We start from the raw sequence: 21,873 nt of genomic DNA, 5'->3' as shown, positions 1-21,873 counted from the left end.
TGATTAAATATGTGTTATTTATTATCATTTCTTGTCTACAAGTCAGTATTTCTCATATTTTTCTTTAAAATTGCCATACAACTTTTGCTCGAACTCTGAAAACATTGCGTAATTTCCTCTCCCTTCAATTCCCTGCCTCAAAATTGTGAAAAAAAAGTGGGGCAATACACGAGTAAATGCGATATAAGTGTTCCATTCAGATTTTTCACGGCTTTACAAGCTGAGGAAGTACAGAAATATGCTCAGAGAGACCAGAAGTAGTTCCTTCAACTCTACTGATGAGGGAAATCCCCTCAGTATCTTGCAATATTTTTTCTTCTGTTAATGATAGATGTGTAATACACACACTGCATGACACAGTTTTTCTGAGCGCGTACTTCTTAAATATTTTTGCAGTTTTCCGGTGAAATGGCGTCACAAATACAGATTAGCAATACTGATATAGTGTCAGTATTGGATGATACAGACAAAAAAACATGTTAGATTTTAGTATATGTGGCTCTGAAGTGGAAAATTCTTTCTTCAGCTCATCTGAGAGCAACAACCACACAAGTGACACTAGCAGCATCAGACTGGATGGAACATGAAGTGTCGCGAAACTACGACTTATTCCTGTCCATAATGTTGATAAAGGGCCAATGTTGCCGTCAAACTTTGATACTGAAACAAACTGTATAGAATATTTATTTGTATTATTTATGCGGAGCATGGGTTCAACTGCTGGGGCTATTTTTTGTCTAAATTTTTCCACTTTTTGACCACTTCAGAGTGTCAGAAATTGTGACTAGCAGATAGAAATAGAGAGGACTAATGTGTGCTTAAAATTAACCGTGGTCAGATCATATTGTGAGGTGTACCTTGTGCCATTCATCCAGCGAAAAAATGATACACTATTTATTTTGTCTTCTGACCATTTCAGAGTTGGGTTTCCGCTCTTAAACAAGGTATCTGTTTAATTTGGGTATATTTTCATCGATTTATAGTAAGTTTTCGTAAATTTTGCATTCATTTTTAATTTTTTTTGCCATCTACGGCCATGATAAACACAAAATGAAACCGAAACATCATTGAAAGTAGAATTTTGTACATATATTTTGTAATAGTGGACTGATGTGTACTGAGCAGAGTAGCTGCACTACGGCTGTGCATTTTGGAGGCACGAGTTCGATCTCCACCGTCAGCTTCCTGAGAATGATTTTCCGTGATTTCCCATTTTCACATACACGCCAGTTCCTATTCGTAGGCCACAGCTGATTCTTTCCACCTACTCACCCAATTTCATTCACCATCATTCATCTGTGAAGCTTTTAAGAGGAGGCAGGAGAAGGGCATATAAGAAACTCTGTCATATGATCTCTGTTAATTGAGTACAAAAACACTAGCTCCGAATCTGTTTGTATCTCTTAGTTCTTGAACTCATCTGTTTTGAGTACCTGAGGTGGATAGTTCTCTTATGACAAACAGTGTTCCGCATGTTTTATGTGAACTATAGGGCACCCTACCATTTTAGTTCTATTATAATAGCTAGAGTATACCAGCAAAATATTTACAAGTTTCCCACCTGAAGGTAGAGGCATTGTAGATGATTCAAGAAAATGATGTAAATTTATTCTTATATGTTTCATTTTGTCATTGTTGTAGTTTAAATATGTACATCTGTTTGTCCTCTGTAGATGTTGCAATGAATGAGAGTGTCAAAATGGATGAGGCAGAAGAGGAGGATGTGGGTGAAGAACAGAAGAAAAAAAAGAAGAAGAAAAAGAAGAAGAGCCTTAGCCTTGAAAATGAAGATTAGTGAGTATCCCCAGTGATGAACAGGGTCATTTACTTCTAAGTATCGTAAATATGTAAATAATCTCCACCGTCTAATAATCCCCACATCCTAATTGTAGGAAGAGATATTTTGAAGAAAAAAATATTGTGTAATTGTATAGCTTTGTTAAATATTAATATTAAAAACTGTAAATACTACAGACGACGGTTGCCTAGTTGTACTTTTCCATAAAACAATAATCACCACCACCACTGTAAATACTACAGTATAATAAATACATCTAGCCTGCAATTACTAATCTGTGGGAATAAATACAAATTTCTTTTGCACAAGCAATAACAAATCTGTGGAAATTCACAATATTTTCTTCATAATTACCTGGGAGACATTGTGCAAAGTTTGTTATCATACAAAAACTGAAGGTATTTCGATCAAAACAAGCGCAAGCTATCCATGGCTAGCCTTTAGAGCCCCTAATTTTTTACTCTCTTGCTTTTGCTATTGCTAAGTTTCATCCAGCACATTTCACTCATGACCGCATGTCCAAATTGTCTTTTTTCAGTTACATATTCGCATATTGTATTTCCGACTTTGGAAATTTTGCTTTGCATCTGCAAAATGACTTGCGGTTACTGTTTGTGTGTTCAAGGTGAACTTTATTTTTCCTGTAATCATGTATGGAACTCCCGTCCATATTGTGTTTTCTTCCTACAGCACGATTACCATTTTACTCTGCCTCTTCAATAATGTGTAGCTTTTCTTTAGTTATGAATAGAGCTGGGATTTTCATGCTCTATCAAATCTCAAAATATGCATTCATTTGTGCACTATCATATGGCAAAACATGCATAATACTCGTAAACTGGAAAATATGCACTATCAAAATTTAGTTCCTTTTGAAACATTGTGCGACAACTGATTTCTCCAAATTGTCTTGATTTAAGCTCATTTGTGTATCTATCAGCACACTCGGAAGCACAGAAAATTACCTTTCTACATCACAAGAAGTGGCAGGTGAATACTTAATTGAAGAATTTTGGAACAAAGTGAGGTCTTATTGTACGTCTTTGCATTTTCACCACAATAAGTCTTTCATAAGCTTGATGAATTCAAAATCATGATTTAAATGGATCACTTCGTTCAGCTTGCTGCTGCATCTACTTCTCCTTGTGATGATTGCAGATGATGATGTCTTTAAATACTAACGAGTCCTGCGATAACAAAGATGTGTGATGAGTGAGAGTTCCGGGTATGAAATTCTAGGATAAAACGGAAGAAGGTTCAGTGCAAAATCAAGCTTTCTAAGATGCTATTTCAGTAATGCGGCATCACAGAAGTGTGATAGAAGTTTTGTTTTGTTTTGTTTTGTTTTGTTTTGTTTTGTTTTGTTTTGTTTTGTTTTGTTTTGTTTTGTTTGCCTAAAATAGACAGGAAAATGAGCCGTCATTTAGTAATGCACAATTTACGGTGGGCCGTCCGGCTCCATGGCTAAATGGTTAGCTATTGGCTTTATGTCGCACCGACACAGATATGTCTTATGGCGACGATGGGACAGGAAAGGGCTAGGACTGGGAAGGAAGCGGCCGTGGCCTTAATTAAGGTACAGCCCCAGCATTTGCCTGGTGTGAAAATGGGAAACCACGGAAAACCATCGTCTGGGCTGCCGACAGTGGGGTTCGAACCTAGTATCTCCCGAACACTGGATACTGGCCACACTTAAGCGACTGTAGCTGTCGAGTTCGGTTAGTGTGCTGGCCTTTGGTCACAGGGGTCCCGGGTTCGATTCCTGGCAGGGTCGGGAATTTTAACCTTAATTGGTTAATTTCACTGGCACGGGGGCTGGGTGTATGTGTCGTCTCCATCATCATTTCATCTTCACGACACGCAGGTCGCCTACGGGCGTCAAATCGAAAGACCTGCACCTGGCGAGCCGAACTTGTCCTTGGACACTCCCGGCACTAAGAACAGTTATTTGAAATCGTTCAGTCATGAAACGAATATTTGCAAAGTTTGTGAAGTGCCCCTTTAAACAACAAGTACCATCATCATCAGCAGCAGCAGCAATTTACAGTTCACTTTATTACTGGGACACCTTAATCGTAAGAATTACAGAGATCGACGTGGGACCTTCCGGCTTCCCTGAAGGTTTGCATGTTTTGGCCGTTATAGGAGAAAATTTATGCATAATGCATATTTTGAAGATTTGGGATTTAATAGCGAATATTTAGATGTTTATACTGCATAATGTGACTTTTCTTCTGACTTTGGCACATGACAGTGCCTTTTATGAATGTTAGTGCAATAGGTTCTCCTACGTATGCTCTGGCTAAATACCTAAGCAAATTGCTTCAGCCACACGTCAGGGACTCTCGGTATTTCGTCAAGAAGCTGTCAACCATAACCCTTCAACCTAATGCACTTCTGGTGAGTTTCGATGTGGAGTCCTTGTTCACTAAAGTGCCGACTGACTCGGTCATGTCTCTCATTGAACACCTGCTCCCTGAGGACTTTACTGAGCTATTTTACCACTGCATGACGTCCAGCTATTTCTTTTTATGAACAGACGGACGGAGTGGCTTTGGGAAGTCCACTTTCGCCCATAGTAGCTAATTTCTTTATGGACCATTTTGAGGAAGAGGCTATGGTATGGTTGAGGTATGTTGATGATGCATTTTTGGTCTGGACAGAAGGTCCTGAGAAACTTCATCTATTTCTAAACCACCTAAGTCAGCTACATCCGTCAATAAAATTCACTATGGAAAGGGAGTCGGACGGATGCCTTCCTTTCTTGGATGTTCTAGTAAGCAAGAAACCGGACGGCTCCTTAGGACATACCGTCTATCGTAAGCCTACCCACACAAATCGCTATCTTCATGCAGATTCTCACTACCATCAAGCACAAAAACAAGACATTCTCACGACACTTGCCAAGAGGGTGAGACGAATTTGTGAGCCATCACATATCCAGGTGGAGATGGACACGCTCAAAGTTGCGTTCAGGGGTAATAGTTACAGCGATTTGCAGATTCATAGAGCCCTGCATCCCAGAGAAACGACCAAGCAAAGCTCACAGAAGGAAGAACTGAAGGGGACTGCCTACTTGCCTTACATTCACAACACCACAGATCGAATTGCCGAGGTCCTCCGCAAACACAATATAAAAACCGTGTTTGGCACTGCCACTAAAATTGCTCATAGTCTGAGTAAAACCAAGGACAAATTGCCCCCCCCCCCCCCTTTTATATCCTGGGGTATACGAAATTCCCTGTACGTGCGGTAAGGTATACATCGGCCAAACATGCCGGTCCATTGGTACCCGTATCAAAGAACATGAACGTAATATTCGTCTCAACCAACCAGACAAATCGGCAATAGCTGAGCACGGTCTATCGTCAGGTCATGATGTCATGTTCCAAGATGCTCGAGCTCTTACCCACACTAGACACTATAGGTCCAGGATTATACGGGAAGCTCTGGAAATACGTAGAAATCCTAACAATTTCAACAGGGACACTGGCTATCAATTGATTAATACCTGGTTGCCAGCCATTAAGAATTTACGTAGGTAGTTCCCTTCCCTGTCCCTTCACTATTGTTATTTCGTCTCTATGTTTTCCAAATTCGTACGTTCCTCATCGCCAGATGTTTCATTCCAGGCTTGTGTCTATATCATACACCTGTCTATGTCATATGTTACATGTATTGAATAGGTGGAATAAATTAACACACCTTTATCATTGTTGAATATGTCATATGTTACGCAAACATGTTATGTGAACTGCTTAGTCTGATTGTGATGGTTCGGTCAGCTTCCGCATCGAACGCTAACATTGTGCCACATCCTGGGGGCTATCTGGTGGCGAATGAACGTACCATTTCCACTTCTATTATAACATCCAAATTTCAAAGTGTCATTGTTTAAGAAGCCTTTCTCGTGGTCAGTCGAGATTTCTTCTAAGGACACAGAGCACAGTTTTCTGCAAAATGTTAAGAATTTCACCTTATTTTCTTGACACGGCATGTCATGTCTACAAGTGCAGGCCGTCAAAGCATTAATGGCATTATTATTATTATTATTATTATTATTATTATTATTATTATTATTATTATTATTATAAAAACGCTTTCCATGTTGACTATCAACATGTTGCTTTAACTGGAGCAAGTCCAAATTACAACCATGGACATTTTATCAGAACACCTGACACCAGTATTAGCAGAAGAATTGAAAAATGATGGAATTGCAAGATCAAGATTAAATTGATTATGGAAATTAGGACGATATTAAAAAAAACTCCAAATAACAATAGATGATCTTAAGAACAAAACACCGAGCTCGATAGCTGCAGTCGCTTAAGTGCGGCCAGTATCCAGTAATCGGGAGATAGTGGGTTCGAGCCCCACTGTCGGCAGCCCTGAAGATGGTTTTCCATGGTTTCCCATTTTCACACCAGGCAAATGCCGGGGCTGTACCTTAATTAAGGCCACAGCCGCTTCCTTCCAATTCTTAGACCTTTCCTATCCCATCGTCGCCATAAGACATATCTGTGTCGATGTAACATAAAAACATTTAAAAAAAAGAACCAAACAGACAAAACTAAAATACTTCAAGACACACACACCAGGCTACAGACCAAGATCAATAAAAGATCTAATGGAAGGGTGTTTTCAGTTGAAGAAAGGAAGGTGGCATCTCTCAGAATGAAGAAATACTGGGCTGACAAAAAAAAAAAAAAAAAAAAAAAAAAAAAAAAAAAGTTTGTTTAATGGACTACAGTGATCCAATGTAGGCCATAAAATAAGTCCAACAAAGTAGTAGTTGAAGATGGTATCATCACAGAATTGTAGAAATATACAGATGAAGATTCCATTCAATGTATTCATGAGATTATATCTGACATCTGGATAACAGAGAAACTATATTACAGTGATTGGACCTCGGCTATCATCCACCCTCTGCACAAGAAGGGAGACAAGTCTGATCTAAATGAGGAATCTTGCTCCTCTTGGTGATCTACAAGATCTTTTCCAAGATACTTCTCTCAAGATAATAATTATAATTTCATTTGGCTATTTCTAGCCAAGTGCAGCCCTTGTAAGGCAGACCCTCCGATGGGGTGGGCGGCATCTGCCATGTGTAGGTAACTGCGTGTTATTGTGGTGGAGGGTAGTGTTATGTGTGGTGTGTGAGTTGCAGGGATGTTGGGGACAGCACAAACACCCAGCCCCCGGACCAGTGGAATTAACTATTGGAGGTTAAAATCCCTCTACCCGGCCGGGAATCAAACCCGGGACCCGCTGAACCGAAGGCCAGTACGCTGACCATTCAGCCAACGAGTCGCACCTCTCAAGATTAGTAGCTCAATTGGATTCCTGCATTAGAGAATATCAAGCCAGATTCAGGAGATCAAGATCATATGCGGAACAGATCCTGAACCTCAAAACTGTTTGCACTTTCAAAAATATGAGCTCTTCACCCTTTGTGGCAATTTTCATTGACTTCCAGAAGGCTTATGATTCCATATATAGACAAACTCTCTTTCAGACCCTTGCTGAATTGAGACCAGATAATAAGACCCTGAATCTCGTAAGGCTACTTTGACAAACACCAAGTCAGACGTAAAATTCAGACAGGAACTATCAAAAACCTGTGATATCAGAACAGGTGTTAGGCAAAGAAATGGTTTATCCCCTATTCTCTTCAACTGCATGCTAGAGAAAGTCATTTGTAAATAGACGAAAACTCTATCAGACAAATCGTGGTTGAGAATCGGTTTCAAGGACAAGTTATCAGTTGCCTGCCCTTCGCAGATGACCTCACACTCCAAGCATCAAGTTTGGAGGAAGCTACATGACAACTCTCCTCCCTCAGTCAAATAGCAGCTAATGATGTCAAGAAGAAAAGTAAGTAGATTATACCCGAACCACATTTTTCCACTCGATGGAGAAGCACCACTAGTTTTCATTTTCTGAATTCTTTTATGCTTTCAGTGGAAAGCTGAACACAAGTTTTAATTTTTTATTCTTCAGTTCTTGGACACTGCAGTCATGTTTATCTAAGAGCTGTTTCAACGCATCCATCTTAATGCTATTGATTTTATAATCACTCAAAGTTACATTCAACAATTCCGGAACACTGTGATTATCCGCAATTAAATTCACAGTTTTTCAATAGCCTTCCCCATCTTGTCACACAAAAATTGTATCACCGATCCACACACTGTCGGATCCCGGGCGTCACTGTTCGACAAGCATATTTTTTAGGCATATGGCACCAAAGAGTGTTCGACAGATCGCAACATGTCTCATGCCGCACAGCTGGACGCTACCTGTCGCACCATGTTTCCTCACTTGAAAGTCGACTGCAGCATGCGTCCCTGTCGCATGCTCCATGTCACCCAAATGTTGCCTCAGTGGAATCCCGCCTTAACATCAGCCATGAGAAAGAGGATACTTATCTTCTACGGTCACATAGTCAGAATGGACAACTAGAGGCTGTCCTCAAGAATCTTCAACACCATTTCTAGAGAGAAAGGGACAAATGCTGATGGACAAAACTGGTAGACCTAGAATTTTTAAAAATTGATCCCAAGGATATATTCAACAGGGCTAAAATTAGAATGCTGATCATAACATCCAACACTCTTCAGTCATTGACAGCTAAAAAAAAATGTACCCTGGAGTGGGAGTGAAGTAGACTCAGGAAAGGAAAGTAACCCAACTCACAGTGAAAATATGTATTAATACTGGGCTAAGAAGAAAGCTCACCAGAGTTAGAAACCATGTGATCCAAGGGGTCTCAACGAAACAAGAATATAAATGATTGTTATTATTATTATTATTATTATTATTATTATTATTATTATTATTATTATTATTATTATTATTATTATTATTATTATTCACGTCAGGTTCCCCTGATGTTATAAAGATAATTCTTAAAATGAATTATAAATCAATTTTTTTCACCTATTCTGTACAAAGTTATTACCATTTCAAATGGTTTGTCTAAAACATTACATTATGAAAGGATATGTTTTGACCTTACTAGCGGTCATCTTCAGCGTAAAGATTATTAAGAAACGAGATATACATTTATAACAGTGATACAAAAATAACAAGATAAACCATTACACAGATACTATAAAACTCAATATTTTAAAACATATATCGTTCTTCAATCTTGTTGTCATGAGATAAAAGAACTTGTTTGAATAAAATGCATACATGTTACGATGAAAAACACACTTATATTCATAAAAACCAGAACACCTTGAAAGACTAGAGAAAGGAAGTTAAAATTCACAGGACATGTGCGTTAGTATGTTCTGAAGAAATGATTAGCATTGGAAGCATGTCGGCCCTCAGGTTCAAGGTCCACATCAAATTCTCAGCGCACCACCTTCGAATGGTAAAATGTTCCTGCGGCTCTCGTTGTCACTGTAAACCAAAGGTAATGCATCCGTGTGACTTGAGCAGGCGTACAGGATGCCTCGCAGACATATGTGAGAACCGTACCGTGGAATGAGTGAGTTCGAAAGAGGGTGCATTATTGGCATGAGAGAATGTGATGCATCCATCCAGGAAATTGCTGCTTGTGTAGGACGAAGAGTGTCGGCAGTCCAACAGGTGCGTACAGCATGGTTCACAGAAGGCCACAGAACACGACGAGATGGGTCTGGTCGCACCACCCAGACCACCCCCCGCGAAGATTGACACCTCATCCGAATGGCATTGCAGGACAGATCTGCGCCCTCCTCGGTTCTGGTGCAACAGTGGAACAGTGTAATGCATCGTACACTATCAGGAGTGACAGTCCGTCGCCTTTTATTACGGTCTGGGTTACCGGCACCTCGTCCACTTCTCTGCCTGCCTTTGACTAATGTGCATAAACATGCTAGACTGCAATGGTGTATGGAATGACGTCACCGGGGACAGGAATGGCAGCAGATAGTGTTTTTGGACGAATCCAGGTTCTGTTTGTTTAAAAATTATGGCCGCATTTTGGTTTGCTGCAGACGGGGAGAGGCATCACATTGACTGCATTCGCACAAGACATACAGCACCAACTCAAAGCCTTATGGTGTGGGGTGTTATTGGGTAAAATCACAAATCACATTTGGTGCATGTCCAGGGCACTGTGACCAGTTTGACCGATGTGAATGACACCCTGCGACCCGTAGCCATAGCCTTTCTTGCACGACACCCCAGACATCATATTTCAGCAGGACAAAGAGCGACCTTATGTTGCTGCACGAACACATGCCTTCTTGTTGTCACAGGATGTCAGTCTGTTGCCCTGGCTCGCCTGATCACCAGGCTTGTCACCAATCAAAAATGTGTGGGATATGGTGAAACGATAGGTGCGGAGCTGTGACCCAATGCCAACCACCAAAGATGAACTGTGGAACCAGGTGAATGCAGCATGGAGGGCTATACCCCAGGACGCCATTCACGCCTTATACGCGACTATGCCATCACGCATGGAACAAGTTATCAGTGCCCATGGAGGACCCAGTGCCCAGGCAATGGGACACATGCTGAACCTGGGTGACTAAAATGCTAATTGTTTCTGCAGAACATACTAATGAACATGTCCTGTGAATATGAACTTCCTATCTCTAGTCTTTCAAGGTGTTCTGCTTTTTATAAACATGAGTGTAGATTAACTGGAACAGTTCCTTGGAAAAATGTAGGGCTGTATTCATTAAATTGTCAAATGTTTCTTGTTTTCAATTCCAGAACAGAGAAGTTTTAGACTCCATTATTTCATTGTGAAGAGTGACTATGTTAACCAGGAATCTGAAGCAAAAATCAGAAAGTCAAGTGTGAGAACGAAATTTGTATTTTATTTTATAAATAAACAAGTTTAATGGATAACAATGACGAAAAAACATCACTCACTCAGTCTTTCTTCCAGTCCTGTATGTGTATGGTTCAAGGCAGGTTGATGTCGGCCTTTGTACTGACTGGGAACTGCTGAGAGATTGCGTTCGCTAGGGGAAAGGACAATGAGGGGAGGGGTGGTAAATTGAAGGATAGGAAGCTGAACCTGTATTGCGCGCTGTGGCATGCTTGTTTCTTTGTTGAATCGGAACTATTTTGGTTATGAAATTGATTAGAATATTGGTTTTTCCTTGAATTTCATTAAGATTATGAATGGGATTAAGTTTCTGATCGAGGTTTATATGAATACTTTCTAGAATGTTTAATTAAGTTCTCTTTTTGGCTACATGCAGGATATCTAAATCGTTATCGATTGAAGAGAATGGGTGATTATAATCATTCATGTGTTCATTCATAGAAGAAAATTTCTATATTTGGGTGCATTAAAGCATTCTTTGTAACAGATTAGGAAATACCTCCCGGTCTGTCCTATACAACTCTCATCATATTGATTACAGTTTAATTTGTGTACTCCTGATTGCATATTTATTGGTTTTATTAAGTGTGTTTGTACTGTAAAAAAGTTTGGAGATGTTGTTATTGGTTCTGAAGATATTACGGAACAAGAAAAACAAAAGTTAATAACCATGAACCCGAGTTTGCTGACAGCGAGATCACTTCCCAAGATTCACAAGGCCGGTGTCCCCATTCGACCTATTATAAATTACAGGCCCAGTCCTCTTTACATGCTAGCGCAGTTTATTCAAACATTTCTTGCTAAAAATTATAAGTTTTCTTCGAACAACTCGATTAAGAACACCACGGAATTAATTAATAAATTGGATAGTTTTGTTCTTCGTCCTTATCACACTATGCATTCTTTCAATATAGTTAACATGTTTCCCAGTATAAGTACCAAGGAGCTTCTTCCTATCATGAAGAAGAATCTTCTTGCCAATAGTCAACTAAGTAAACTGGAAGTTTTAAATTTTATGAGTCTTCTTAACTTGTTAATTAATAATAATTACTTTACTTTTGATAATACTATTTATAAGCAGAATGGTCTGGCAATGGGGTCACCGGCCTCCGGGATTTTGGCAGAGATTTACTTAGACCACTTGGAAGATAATGCTATAAGCAAAAATTTAACCTTCAGTAATATTTATTTCTGGGCCAGATTTGTGGACGATACCTTCGTAATTCTAGATGAACGGTCCTCAGATGCAAAAGCTACTCTTGACATTCTTAACAGTTTAGATCAGAATATGAAGTTTACCTTAGAATCCGAGAATAAGAATCGTTTAAATTTTTTGGACCTAACGGTTACTCGTTCACCTTCTTCCTTTTCATATAATATCTATAGAAAGCCTACTCACACTGCTATCACCATCAGGAATGATTCTTCCCATCCTCAGGCCCATAAAAATGCCACATATAATAGTCTGGTTGACAGAGCCTTTAGAGTTCCTATGTCGAAAAAGAATTTGAATAAAGAATTAAATTTAATCCGGGCGATAGCTAGAAACAATGGTTTTAAGAATGCTTTCATTGATAGAATTGTTAACAAGTTTAAGTACCGTCCTAATACCACCCTTTCGAGAGAAAAACCCCAAGTTAATAATTTTTCGACTTTTACCTTTACAAATAAAATACACAGCATCACCAACGTCTTCAAAAAACATAACACTAAGATTTCTTACAGAACTAATAATAGAAGTATTGACATCCTGCATAACTCCACTTCATTAAATAGAAATAATGTTTTTCATAGTTCTGGAGTATACAGATTATGCTGCCATGACTGCAGAAGTTCTTATCTTGGACAAACAGGGCGAAACTTTAAAATTAGATACGCGGAACACGTTAATGCCGTTAGGTACAATAAGTTTTCAGCAATGGGGCAGCATATGAAAGATTTTCAACATAATTTTACTAGCATTGATCAGGATCTTACAGTTTTACAGGTTATTAATAAAAGTACTTTACTTGACATCACTGAGAGCTGTTTTATTCACCTGGACCAATACTTTGATGCAGGTTTGAATCTTAATGACGTTTCTGAGAAACCAAGAGTATTGTTTGACTTTTTGATAGCGTTTTTCAGACTTAGAAAAGCGTCCAATAGCAAATTAGTTTTTCATAACATACAAAAAACATTCTCACGCCACGCCCTCTCGCCGCATTGCCCTGCATAATTCCCCTCCCTCTTCCCTCCTTCCTTCATTGCCATTGGCTCCGGGCCCCTCCTACTCCTTCTCAGTGCCTCCCCTGTTTTGCTTCCCCCTCCCTTCCCCTCCAATGCGGGTGCATTGGTCACGGTGTCTTGCGGCTCTCAGTGTCTTCCCTAACGTCTAATAACACATAATAATTACGCTCCCAGAGGTGAGTCTCTTATTCACGTAAATTTTTACGTCAAGATTTAAAAAAAAAAAAAGCCTTTCTTGATATTATTTTCTTTTTTACTTGCTTGAGGTCCTAGTTTGAACCGAGAACAGTACCCTGGAAACACGGCGTCCGCCAATATTTTTCATCAAAAAGATGTTTTATCATGTAAAATAGGAATTTACGTCTTTTGACTGGTTGTGTTATTTTAATAACAGCCATTTTTAACCAATAGAAAAATTGTCTCTTAATTCTTGCACTCGTTACTCTAATACTCAGTGAATGATTAGCAAGTAAACCTTTTACACATATGTTCTTACAAAATTAAAAATTATGCTCTTGGACTTTTATGATAGTGAAACTTTGGCTTTTGTTCGCACATGGTTTAATGTTTTTAGATTCAGAGGACTTTTATCAAGAGGACGTATACTCATAGTTTTAAGACAGTTGGTGCTATTTTTTAAGTTTAAGTCATAGGTTAATGTTTATGGATCCAGTTTTTAATTAGGTCTTGTCAGTTCTGTAAAATTTGTATGTACTTTATGCATTGTTTATTGTAACTTTGTCCATGTATATTTTTCTTATTTTTGACTGATGATGATGCACACCAGCATCGAAACCGGTACCGAGTATAATAAAATGTTATAATTTTTCGTATAACATTATATGGTATTGAATAGGTGGACCTCTCTTGTTTCCATTAGATTCTCGGTTCAATACGGAATAAACATGAAGTTTTTAAACTTGAACAAATTGTTACTGTTGAAAGTGAAGGTGACAAAATCATTCTTGTCTTTCTTTTCTTTTTTGAGCGTGGTAATGGGTTTATTCCTTATCTTATTTAAAATTTTGTTGACAAAATTCTATTATAAGGTATGAATATGACAAGCAGATTAGAGCAGATGTAGGTTGCAACAGTTACGTAGAAATGAAAAGGTTAGCACATGATAGGGTGGCATGGAGTGCTGCATCACATCAGTCTATGGACTGATGACTTAAACAACAACCAGCACTTTAATGTATGCTAAAGTGAGGATAATATTGATTTCTTTCTTGTAGGAGACATGGTGATGTTCAAGGCTCTGTTATATCATACTGTAAAATTGGCTCTTTTTTTATGGGTGCCAGGGTGGAGCGAATCTTGTCTGATAGTATTTGCTGTTTGAGTGGGTTTTCTAAATATTTCAAACTTAAGATGATTGTTGGATTTGAAAACAACAAGAAACATTTGACGATGTAATGAATACAGCCATACATTTTTCCAAGGATCTCTTCCAGTTAATGTTTTTCATCGTAACATGTACGCTTTTTGTTCAAACAAGTTTTTAATCTCATGACAACAAGATTGAAACATTTTAGATGGTAATAACTTTGTACTGAATAGGTGGAAAATTTTATTTGTAATTCGTTTTAAGAATTATTTTTATAGTCAAGTCAATACGGAACCGATAATGACATTTATTACACGTAATCCCCTGATGTTGGCAATCGCTACGGTGAGGGCCTTGTGATCTGCTACCATTCAGAATAGCTCTTCAATGCTAGAAATTCTTCTCCACTCTTTGATGTTTCTTATCCAAGATGTTCTCCTTCTTCCAACACCTCTTCAACCCTCGATTTTGCCTTTTGATACCTGCTGTAAGATCTGGTAGCAGTCATTCCTTTGTATGCAGCCAACATAAAGATCTTTCTGCATAGTTTTAAGGTATTACTTTTTCAAATGTTGGTTTAATTTTTTTTAGTGACAGTTGCATGTTAATCCTTTTTTTTTTTTGTTATAGATGACAGATGATGTTCAGTACTTACATCATTAGCAGTGAAGAGATGGTGAAGATACAGGAGCATAAAGAAAGAACTATTTTGGGCTTTTCAATATTTTATGAAGCTAATAAATTGTGTGTGTGTGTTTCAGAGTGAATATGTATTACGAATTATTTTTATAAATTTGGAATATTGTAGAAGATACATTCGGCCATGGATATTGTTTGCATTCAGAATGGTTTTCATTATAAACCTTTCTTGCTTTTACCAGACCTCAAAATGTATAGAATTAAGAGTATTGTATATACCAGAAATGAAGTAATTAAACAGAGTATTCCAAGTGACTTTAGAAACCTTATTTATCTTCAGATTTTTGGTGGTGGAATCCTGCAGATGATTTCAACAGTGTAAAAGGAAAATTCCTTACAGCAGCTCACGACTAAATTAGTCCTCATTTTAATCCTCTTTCATTGCCAGCAGTCATATATGCTCTACACCCCAGTTTCATCTTTCCTATCCAATCTTGCAGTCAACTCTTGTTCTGTTACCAAACTGAGTGGCTCATATGGTAAGAGTGCTGGCAGGATCGAACTCTTCAATCAGCTGGTATTCAGAGCTGCTCAAATATGCCAGCTTTGTGTCAGGAGATTTACCTATGTGTAAAAATTCCTGTGTGACAAAATTCCAGCACCCCAGCATCTCCATAAACTATAGAAGTAGTTAGTGAGACATAAAATCAATGATATTTTTTTCTGTTCCACTCTTTAGCTTCTGGTGGCTTGGATGTCTTCCAGTTTTGTTTCTTAATACATTGAAACCTGCCCACAACAGAACCTCTACACAGCAGAAACTTGGCCTTAAACCAAATATTTTGTGGTCCCATGACATTAATGTAAAAAAACACATAAAAGGACCTGTACTTAGTGGAACCTGTTGAACGCGGAATCAAAAGCACAGTTTTACTGTATACAACAGATATTGCACATACCTCTATGTAGAATACGTATCAGTATTGCAATCAGTATAGTCCAACATAAGCTATGCTTAGAATTTGAGAATTTAGAGTCTCGGAATGGCTGAGAACATTGTGCGCTTTGAGGAAATGTAAATTGAACTTGTTTAGAAGAGCAGAATTTCATTATGGTAAAGATTTAACTTAGATACTGTACAGTACAATCTTGACGGTGTATTCTTTATTCATCTTAAACGTTGTGCACGTAGTTTTACAGTGCAGAGTGCTATCTGCCTTTGGCCTTCATGTCGCCTTTCGCCACGTCTTATCCGCTGGTGAAAGATGAGTGGCTGTAATTAAAACAGCCACTGCCCTGACATAAATACATTCCTGGGTATTTTAGCTTGTGTGTTTTAGTGAAAGGTGTTTCCACGTTAATCTAGAGCAGGGATGGCGAACCTATGCCACCTAGTGACACGCGAACAGGATTTTGGTGGCACGCCACATGAACATATTAAAGTTTTTATATACCTCTTGTGCTACAGACTATACAATATCACATGGTTCGTATAGTCATAGTGTTTCACGTGTAAGAAATAAATATCGAAAACTTGGCCGTCAGTCAGTCGGTGAGTGAAGTTTGACGTGTGTGTGATAGCCAGTAGCGCGTAATTAATCGTTGTGTGTTACTGTTTATTGAATGTCGTTTGTATACGGACCTCACAAACATGTTTTCGGTGCCGAAAAAACAGAATCTTAACAAAAGTAGTAACCGGATTCTTCAAGAACAGTGGACAACGGAATTCAGAGTGGTAGAAATAAGCAATAATGCTTTGTGTTGCCTGTGACTGAAAACTGCCGTGTCCCGCACATTTAATGTAGGCCAAAAGCACCATTTCCAGACGAATCATTTAAGTGTTCGTTCCATGTCAAATGAAGAAAGAAGAGAGCTCGTTTCACAGAAAATCGAAGAATACTCTTTGTTTTGTATCATCTTTCAGGCCAAGGAATAATATCAGTGCGGCTGTTTCCATATGTCTCATGGGAAGTCTTGAAAGAGGACTTTCTTATCGACGTCCGATACATTAATTGAAGACTTTCCTAACAAACAGCAAATAATTAACAGAATTAAAGAAATGCCAGCCAGCCGAAATACTGTCAAGGGTAGAATAATAAGAATGAGTGAAGATGTTTCGGAGCGTTTGGAAGCTGATTCGGATAACTCCCAGATGTATTCAGTATGTCTTGATGAAAACACGTATGTGACCTTACAAGAAAGGATTGCTGTTTTGTCTGATTTCCTTGTGCAAATATGATGAGGGCAGGGAGGAATTAGTAAAATTGTTGAGTTTACGAAATACGACAATAGGTAAGGATATAATGAAGGATGTGAAGCAAGAACTTCTATTAAAAATGGGCTTTGACTTAAAGAATAGCCTCAAGTATGGTGGGTATTCATAATGGGTTTGTGCAATTTCTTAAAGAAAACGTTAAACACCCTACAATGAACGTTGTGAAGTCAACAGTTAGAATCCGTCTTGGTTCAGACCCATGTGCTACTTGTGTGTTACTGAAGACAAGAAGTTATGAACCTAATATAAATGACATGGGTACTAAATGTAAGAACGATATTTCACTCGAAGTTCATTAGCAATATTAGTATTTTAATTGTTATATCTAAATATTTAATGACAAGGTGTGTTACAATGGGAGCTTATTATATATTTTTACAAGTAATGTTAGATATTCTCGAAATACTTAAAAATGTATTTTTGATGTTTTGCAAAATACAACCACGAAATGTGCAGTCAAATGTATTTACAAGATATATATTAAATAAGTAAATACATTTCTAAAAGAATAACTAACATATTATGAAACATAATTGGGAATTAAGAAAGGAAGTCGTACGGGAGGGGGGTATAGCCATTCCTTAAAAGAAAATAACAAGTGGCACAGTAAACAGTTGAGAATAATAAAACAGACTTAAAATGGCACACTAGCTGGAAAAGGTTCGCCATCCCTGATCTAGAGCAATCGTACAGTATAGTAGTGAGTTATGGCTTCCAGGAAATGAGTGTTCCTCAATCTGAACACGAAAGTGAAAATCATAGATGCAAATGTAAAAAATAAAATGAATGTAAAACAGATCATTGATAAATTTAAAATTGGGAAAACTCAGGTGTACGAAATTCTAAAATCTAAAGTGGAAATAAGAAGTGAGTGGTTGAAAGGAAATGGTTCTGTGAAAACAGAACTGAATGACATGGAGTACAAAGCGGTAAATGAAATTGTGTGGGAGTGGTTTGTCAGTGCTAGGGCAAAACGATTCATCATATTTGGAACCCTGTTGCAACAGAAAGCTAGGGAAGTAGCAAAAAAATTAGGAAAGTTGGATTTTAAGGCATTTAATGGCTGGTTAGAAAGTTTTAAAAAAAGGCATTGCGTTGTTTTCAAGAGTATTTGTGGATAATCTGGAGATGTAAACAAGGAGTGTGTTACAGAGTGGAATGAGAAAACGCATTCGTTAATGGAGGGTTATGAACCACAAGACATCGCAAACTTATTTTTCCAGTCTTTACTGGACAAGACACTTTTGTCTTTAAAAGGTGAGAAATGTTCGGGTGGAAGACATTCCAAGAAGCGTCTCACTGTGTTGTTGTGTGCTTTTACGATGGGAGAGACGGAGAAACCGATTGCGATTGGAAATGCTGCTTGACCGCAATGCTTCAAGAACGTTGACATAAACAGTCTTCCAATGACTTGGAAATCAAACAAAAGAGTGTGGATAACTCCTGCAATCGTGGAAGAATGGCTGTATAAACTTAACAACAGGGTTAAAGAGCATTATAGGAATATTCTCTTACTTATGGATAATGCAACATGTCACTCACACCTCAAGGTGACCAATATAAAACTGCTGTGGTTTCTGCGGAATACAACAAGTATGACCTATGGATCTAGGTGTAATTTGATGCATGCAAGTTATGTACAGAGCTTTGCTAATGCAATCTGTATTAGCAAACATGGATGCTGCTTCATCTGCTTCAGAACTTGCCAAATCCATTTCTGTGATGGATGGACACCATAATTTAGATCGCAGAAGCTGTTAACAACTATCCAAGGAAACTGTGAAGTCCTGGTTTAGAAGGGCAGGGTTGACTGTGACTGATAAGGAAATCCAAGAAAACACTCCTAGTGATCCAAGTGACTTACAATTTGTCCTCAATAATGCATATTTCACAAACATCGAAGCAGAAGACTACGCCAATATTTATGCGAATATTGCTACAGAGGCTGACTTATGTGACTTGAATCAGTTCATCGAAGATCACAAGGGAGCTGAAATAAATGAGGAGAATCAAGAAGATGACTATGAAGACATGGAAACACAAGAAATTTGTGAAGATTCGATTGTGAAAACGTACTGTGAAGATGTACAGCATTTGAGGGACTAGTTCGAGCTGATTTTGATTTCTTTGACCCATTAAGAAAACAAGAATATTGGCAGAAAATCACCTGTTGAGTGTTACAACTCATCTTCACATTATTACAAAAATAATTCCAGTAATATTTATAAGTAATTTAAGTTGCTTCAGAACATGAAACAACAGTGAAAAGAATTACAGTACTAGATTATTGTATGCACAGTGTTATACTGTAACTTCTCTATCTTGTGTGAATATGAATAAAGGGTTAGGCATACTGTAAGAGTATGTATAACAGTCTATTGTACCTCAGAAGAGGCCCACAGTGCAGCCAAGGAAGACTGTAGGGGAGTCCAATATATTTTACCCTGTTCTGTATTATGCTTACCTGTTCTCAACGGAAACTTGCGCATAACGGAAAAGGTTTTGGTACCATGTGATTCTGTTGTGTACAGGTTTTACTGTATTATCCTTTTAGTCGTTTGTTGTATTTTTTCCACCTTTGGGAGTCCTTTAATGGAGCAAGTGATATTAAAGTAAATGTTTCATTTTAGAAATTTACAAACACATGTTCTACTTATTTGTTTATTCTGTTTCCAATAAATAAATAAATAAATAAATAAATAAATAAATAAATACATACATACATATATACATCATCTTTATGCACCGACAAAGGAATGCATCTTGCAGGAAATGCCACAGCAATTACGGCGCAATATATTGTAAGTTGAACTTCCGAGTGTTGTATCTTTGGTTCTCTATGTCTTTGAGCAATGATTCAAAAACATATGCTGTCTGCCATCTATTGGCTACATTACTGAAGCTTGCCTTGCCCTTGTTCATATCCTCATGGGATGTGCTGTAAACTTAAGTTTTTCTATGTTAATGTGTACGGTTTTTCGGAATCAACTGCTAGCTGACAAACATTGCTGCTCACAGTTGTCTGAAGTAGTACTAGATATTGAGAAATTGTTCTAAATGTTGATGAATGATGTGAGGATTCCGATTTTTCCGATACGGATGAAAAATTTGATGACGACTTCCTTCCTGAAAATATCAATCGAGGATGAAGGAATAATTGATAGTGACCAAGAAGAATTACAACCACAATCTGCAAAGAGGTAAAAAATTGTATCATGCAGAATTCACAGAAAATAATTATCTGAGAACTCCTCTCTCAGCCTGAGAACAAAAACAGACTGATGTAGTTGTGAAAGGACTGTGTTGATTTTTAGCAATTATGCCGAGGGTCGTGTACACAAACATACCATAGTTGTTGTTGGAGTCATCAGTCCATAGACTAGTTTGATTCAGCTCTTCACAACACTATCCTGTGCTAACTTTTTCAATTCTACATTACTATTACATCCTACATTTGCTCTGATCTGCTGATTCCACGAACCTGCTACGCAGGCGTAGTAGGGGGAGAGGTGATACTCCCACGTGGCACGTCCCAGGTAGCGGATAGGGGGGTCCTAACCGGCTTGCCGGCGGACTTGAGGGAAATAAAATACCTCTCGCGGACCAAACACACACCCCCTGTGGGTGGGGGAGGCAGACGAATAATACACCCACGGTATCCCCTGCCTGTCGTGAGAGGCAACTAAAAGGGAAGACCAAGGGATGATTGCATTCGAACCATGAAACTACACGTGATTAGTACCACCACGCGGAGAACATTAACGGTCGCTTTTACTTGTGCGTAGTACCACGATATTAGGTACAAAATAGGTTTATGATTAGTAGCACACAGGAGCACCGTGCGGTCGGCTTTTGCAGTACCTGTGATTCGTACCACCATATGAGCAGAACTATGGGATGATAGCTACCGTGGTTCTGCCTTGCCTGTGATTAGTACCCACTATATGAGGAAAACCACGGGATAGGGGAAGGTCCCTGTGGTTAGTACTCTTATGTGATGAACACCATAGGTTTGCGTTGCCTGTAATTGGCGCCGCAAAGTGGGAAAAACATAGGTCTGTATTATACGTCGAATTTCATAACCTCTGAGTAGTACAATAATGTGTGGAATACCGCAAGTCTCTGCTACTTTTGATTAGTACCGCAACAGGACAGATACCATGGTTCTACATTACTAGCGATAAGTATCATTCTGAGGGGCCTTTGACCTGTATTTTGGACCCATTTAGACACCAAGCATCCTAGATTCAGAATTGTGCTTTGGAAGTGGTCCCTTGGTCAGTAATACTATTCACTATGATAGTTTTTTGAGTCAGATCCACTGATTGTTTTAAATTCATGTTCATTCATTCATTCATTCATTCATTCATTCATTCATTCTTTCATTCTTCATGACATTTTTTATTTTGGTTAGTGAATGATTTTGAACTTTTACTTTGTCATTTCATTTCGTACCATTAGGGGCCGATGACCTCGATGTTAGGCCCCTTTAAACAACAAGCATCATCATCATCATCTGCTTGTCATATTCGTACCTTGGTCTACCCCTACCGTTCTTACCACCTACACTACCCTCAAAAACCACCCTGTACAGTATAAGAATACCGGTCTACTGATCCATTCATCCACACTCTTATATTTTCTCAGCCCGTGTTCTTTAATCATTATAAAGCAATTCTTTCATTTCATGGTTCCCTACCTCAAAATAACAAAATCAGCCCAAAAAAAGAGAACCAAAGGACCATATTCATACCTGCCAAGTATTC

The 21,873-nt window shown here is 38.4% G+C and overlaps 1 protein-coding gene across 2 annotated transcripts in view; it reads left to right on the top strand.

Annotated features, from left to right (window-relative positions):
- Nop56 (Nop56 ribonucleoprotein) overlaps nucleotides 1–15,147 on the top strand; it is a 247,786-nt gene extending 232,639 nt beyond the window's left edge. For both annotated transcript variants that reach the window (XM_067150776.2, XM_067150774.2), the window contains exons 11-12: nucleotides 1,674–1,794; nucleotides 14,824–15,147. In XM_067150776.2, coding sequence (XP_067006877.2) covers nucleotides 1,674–1,794; nucleotide 14,824 — 122 coding nt within the window. In that variant the 3' untranslated portion in view covers nucleotides 14,825–15,147. The remainder of the gene's footprint in view (nucleotides 1–1,673; nucleotides 1,795–14,823) is intronic.
- The last annotated feature ends 6,726 nt before the right edge of the window (nucleotides 15,148–21,873 follow it).

The sequence above is a fragment of the Anabrus simplex genome, chromosome 7 (genome assembly GCF_040414725.1).
Source record: "Anabrus simplex isolate iqAnaSimp1 chromosome 7, ASM4041472v1, whole genome shotgun sequence".
Lineage (NCBI taxonomy): Eukaryota > Metazoa > Arthropoda > Insecta > Orthoptera > Tettigoniidae > Anabrus > Anabrus simplex.
The sequence above is the reverse complement of the archived record's forward strand: the minus strand, read 5'-3'. Positions and strand labels throughout refer to the sequence as shown.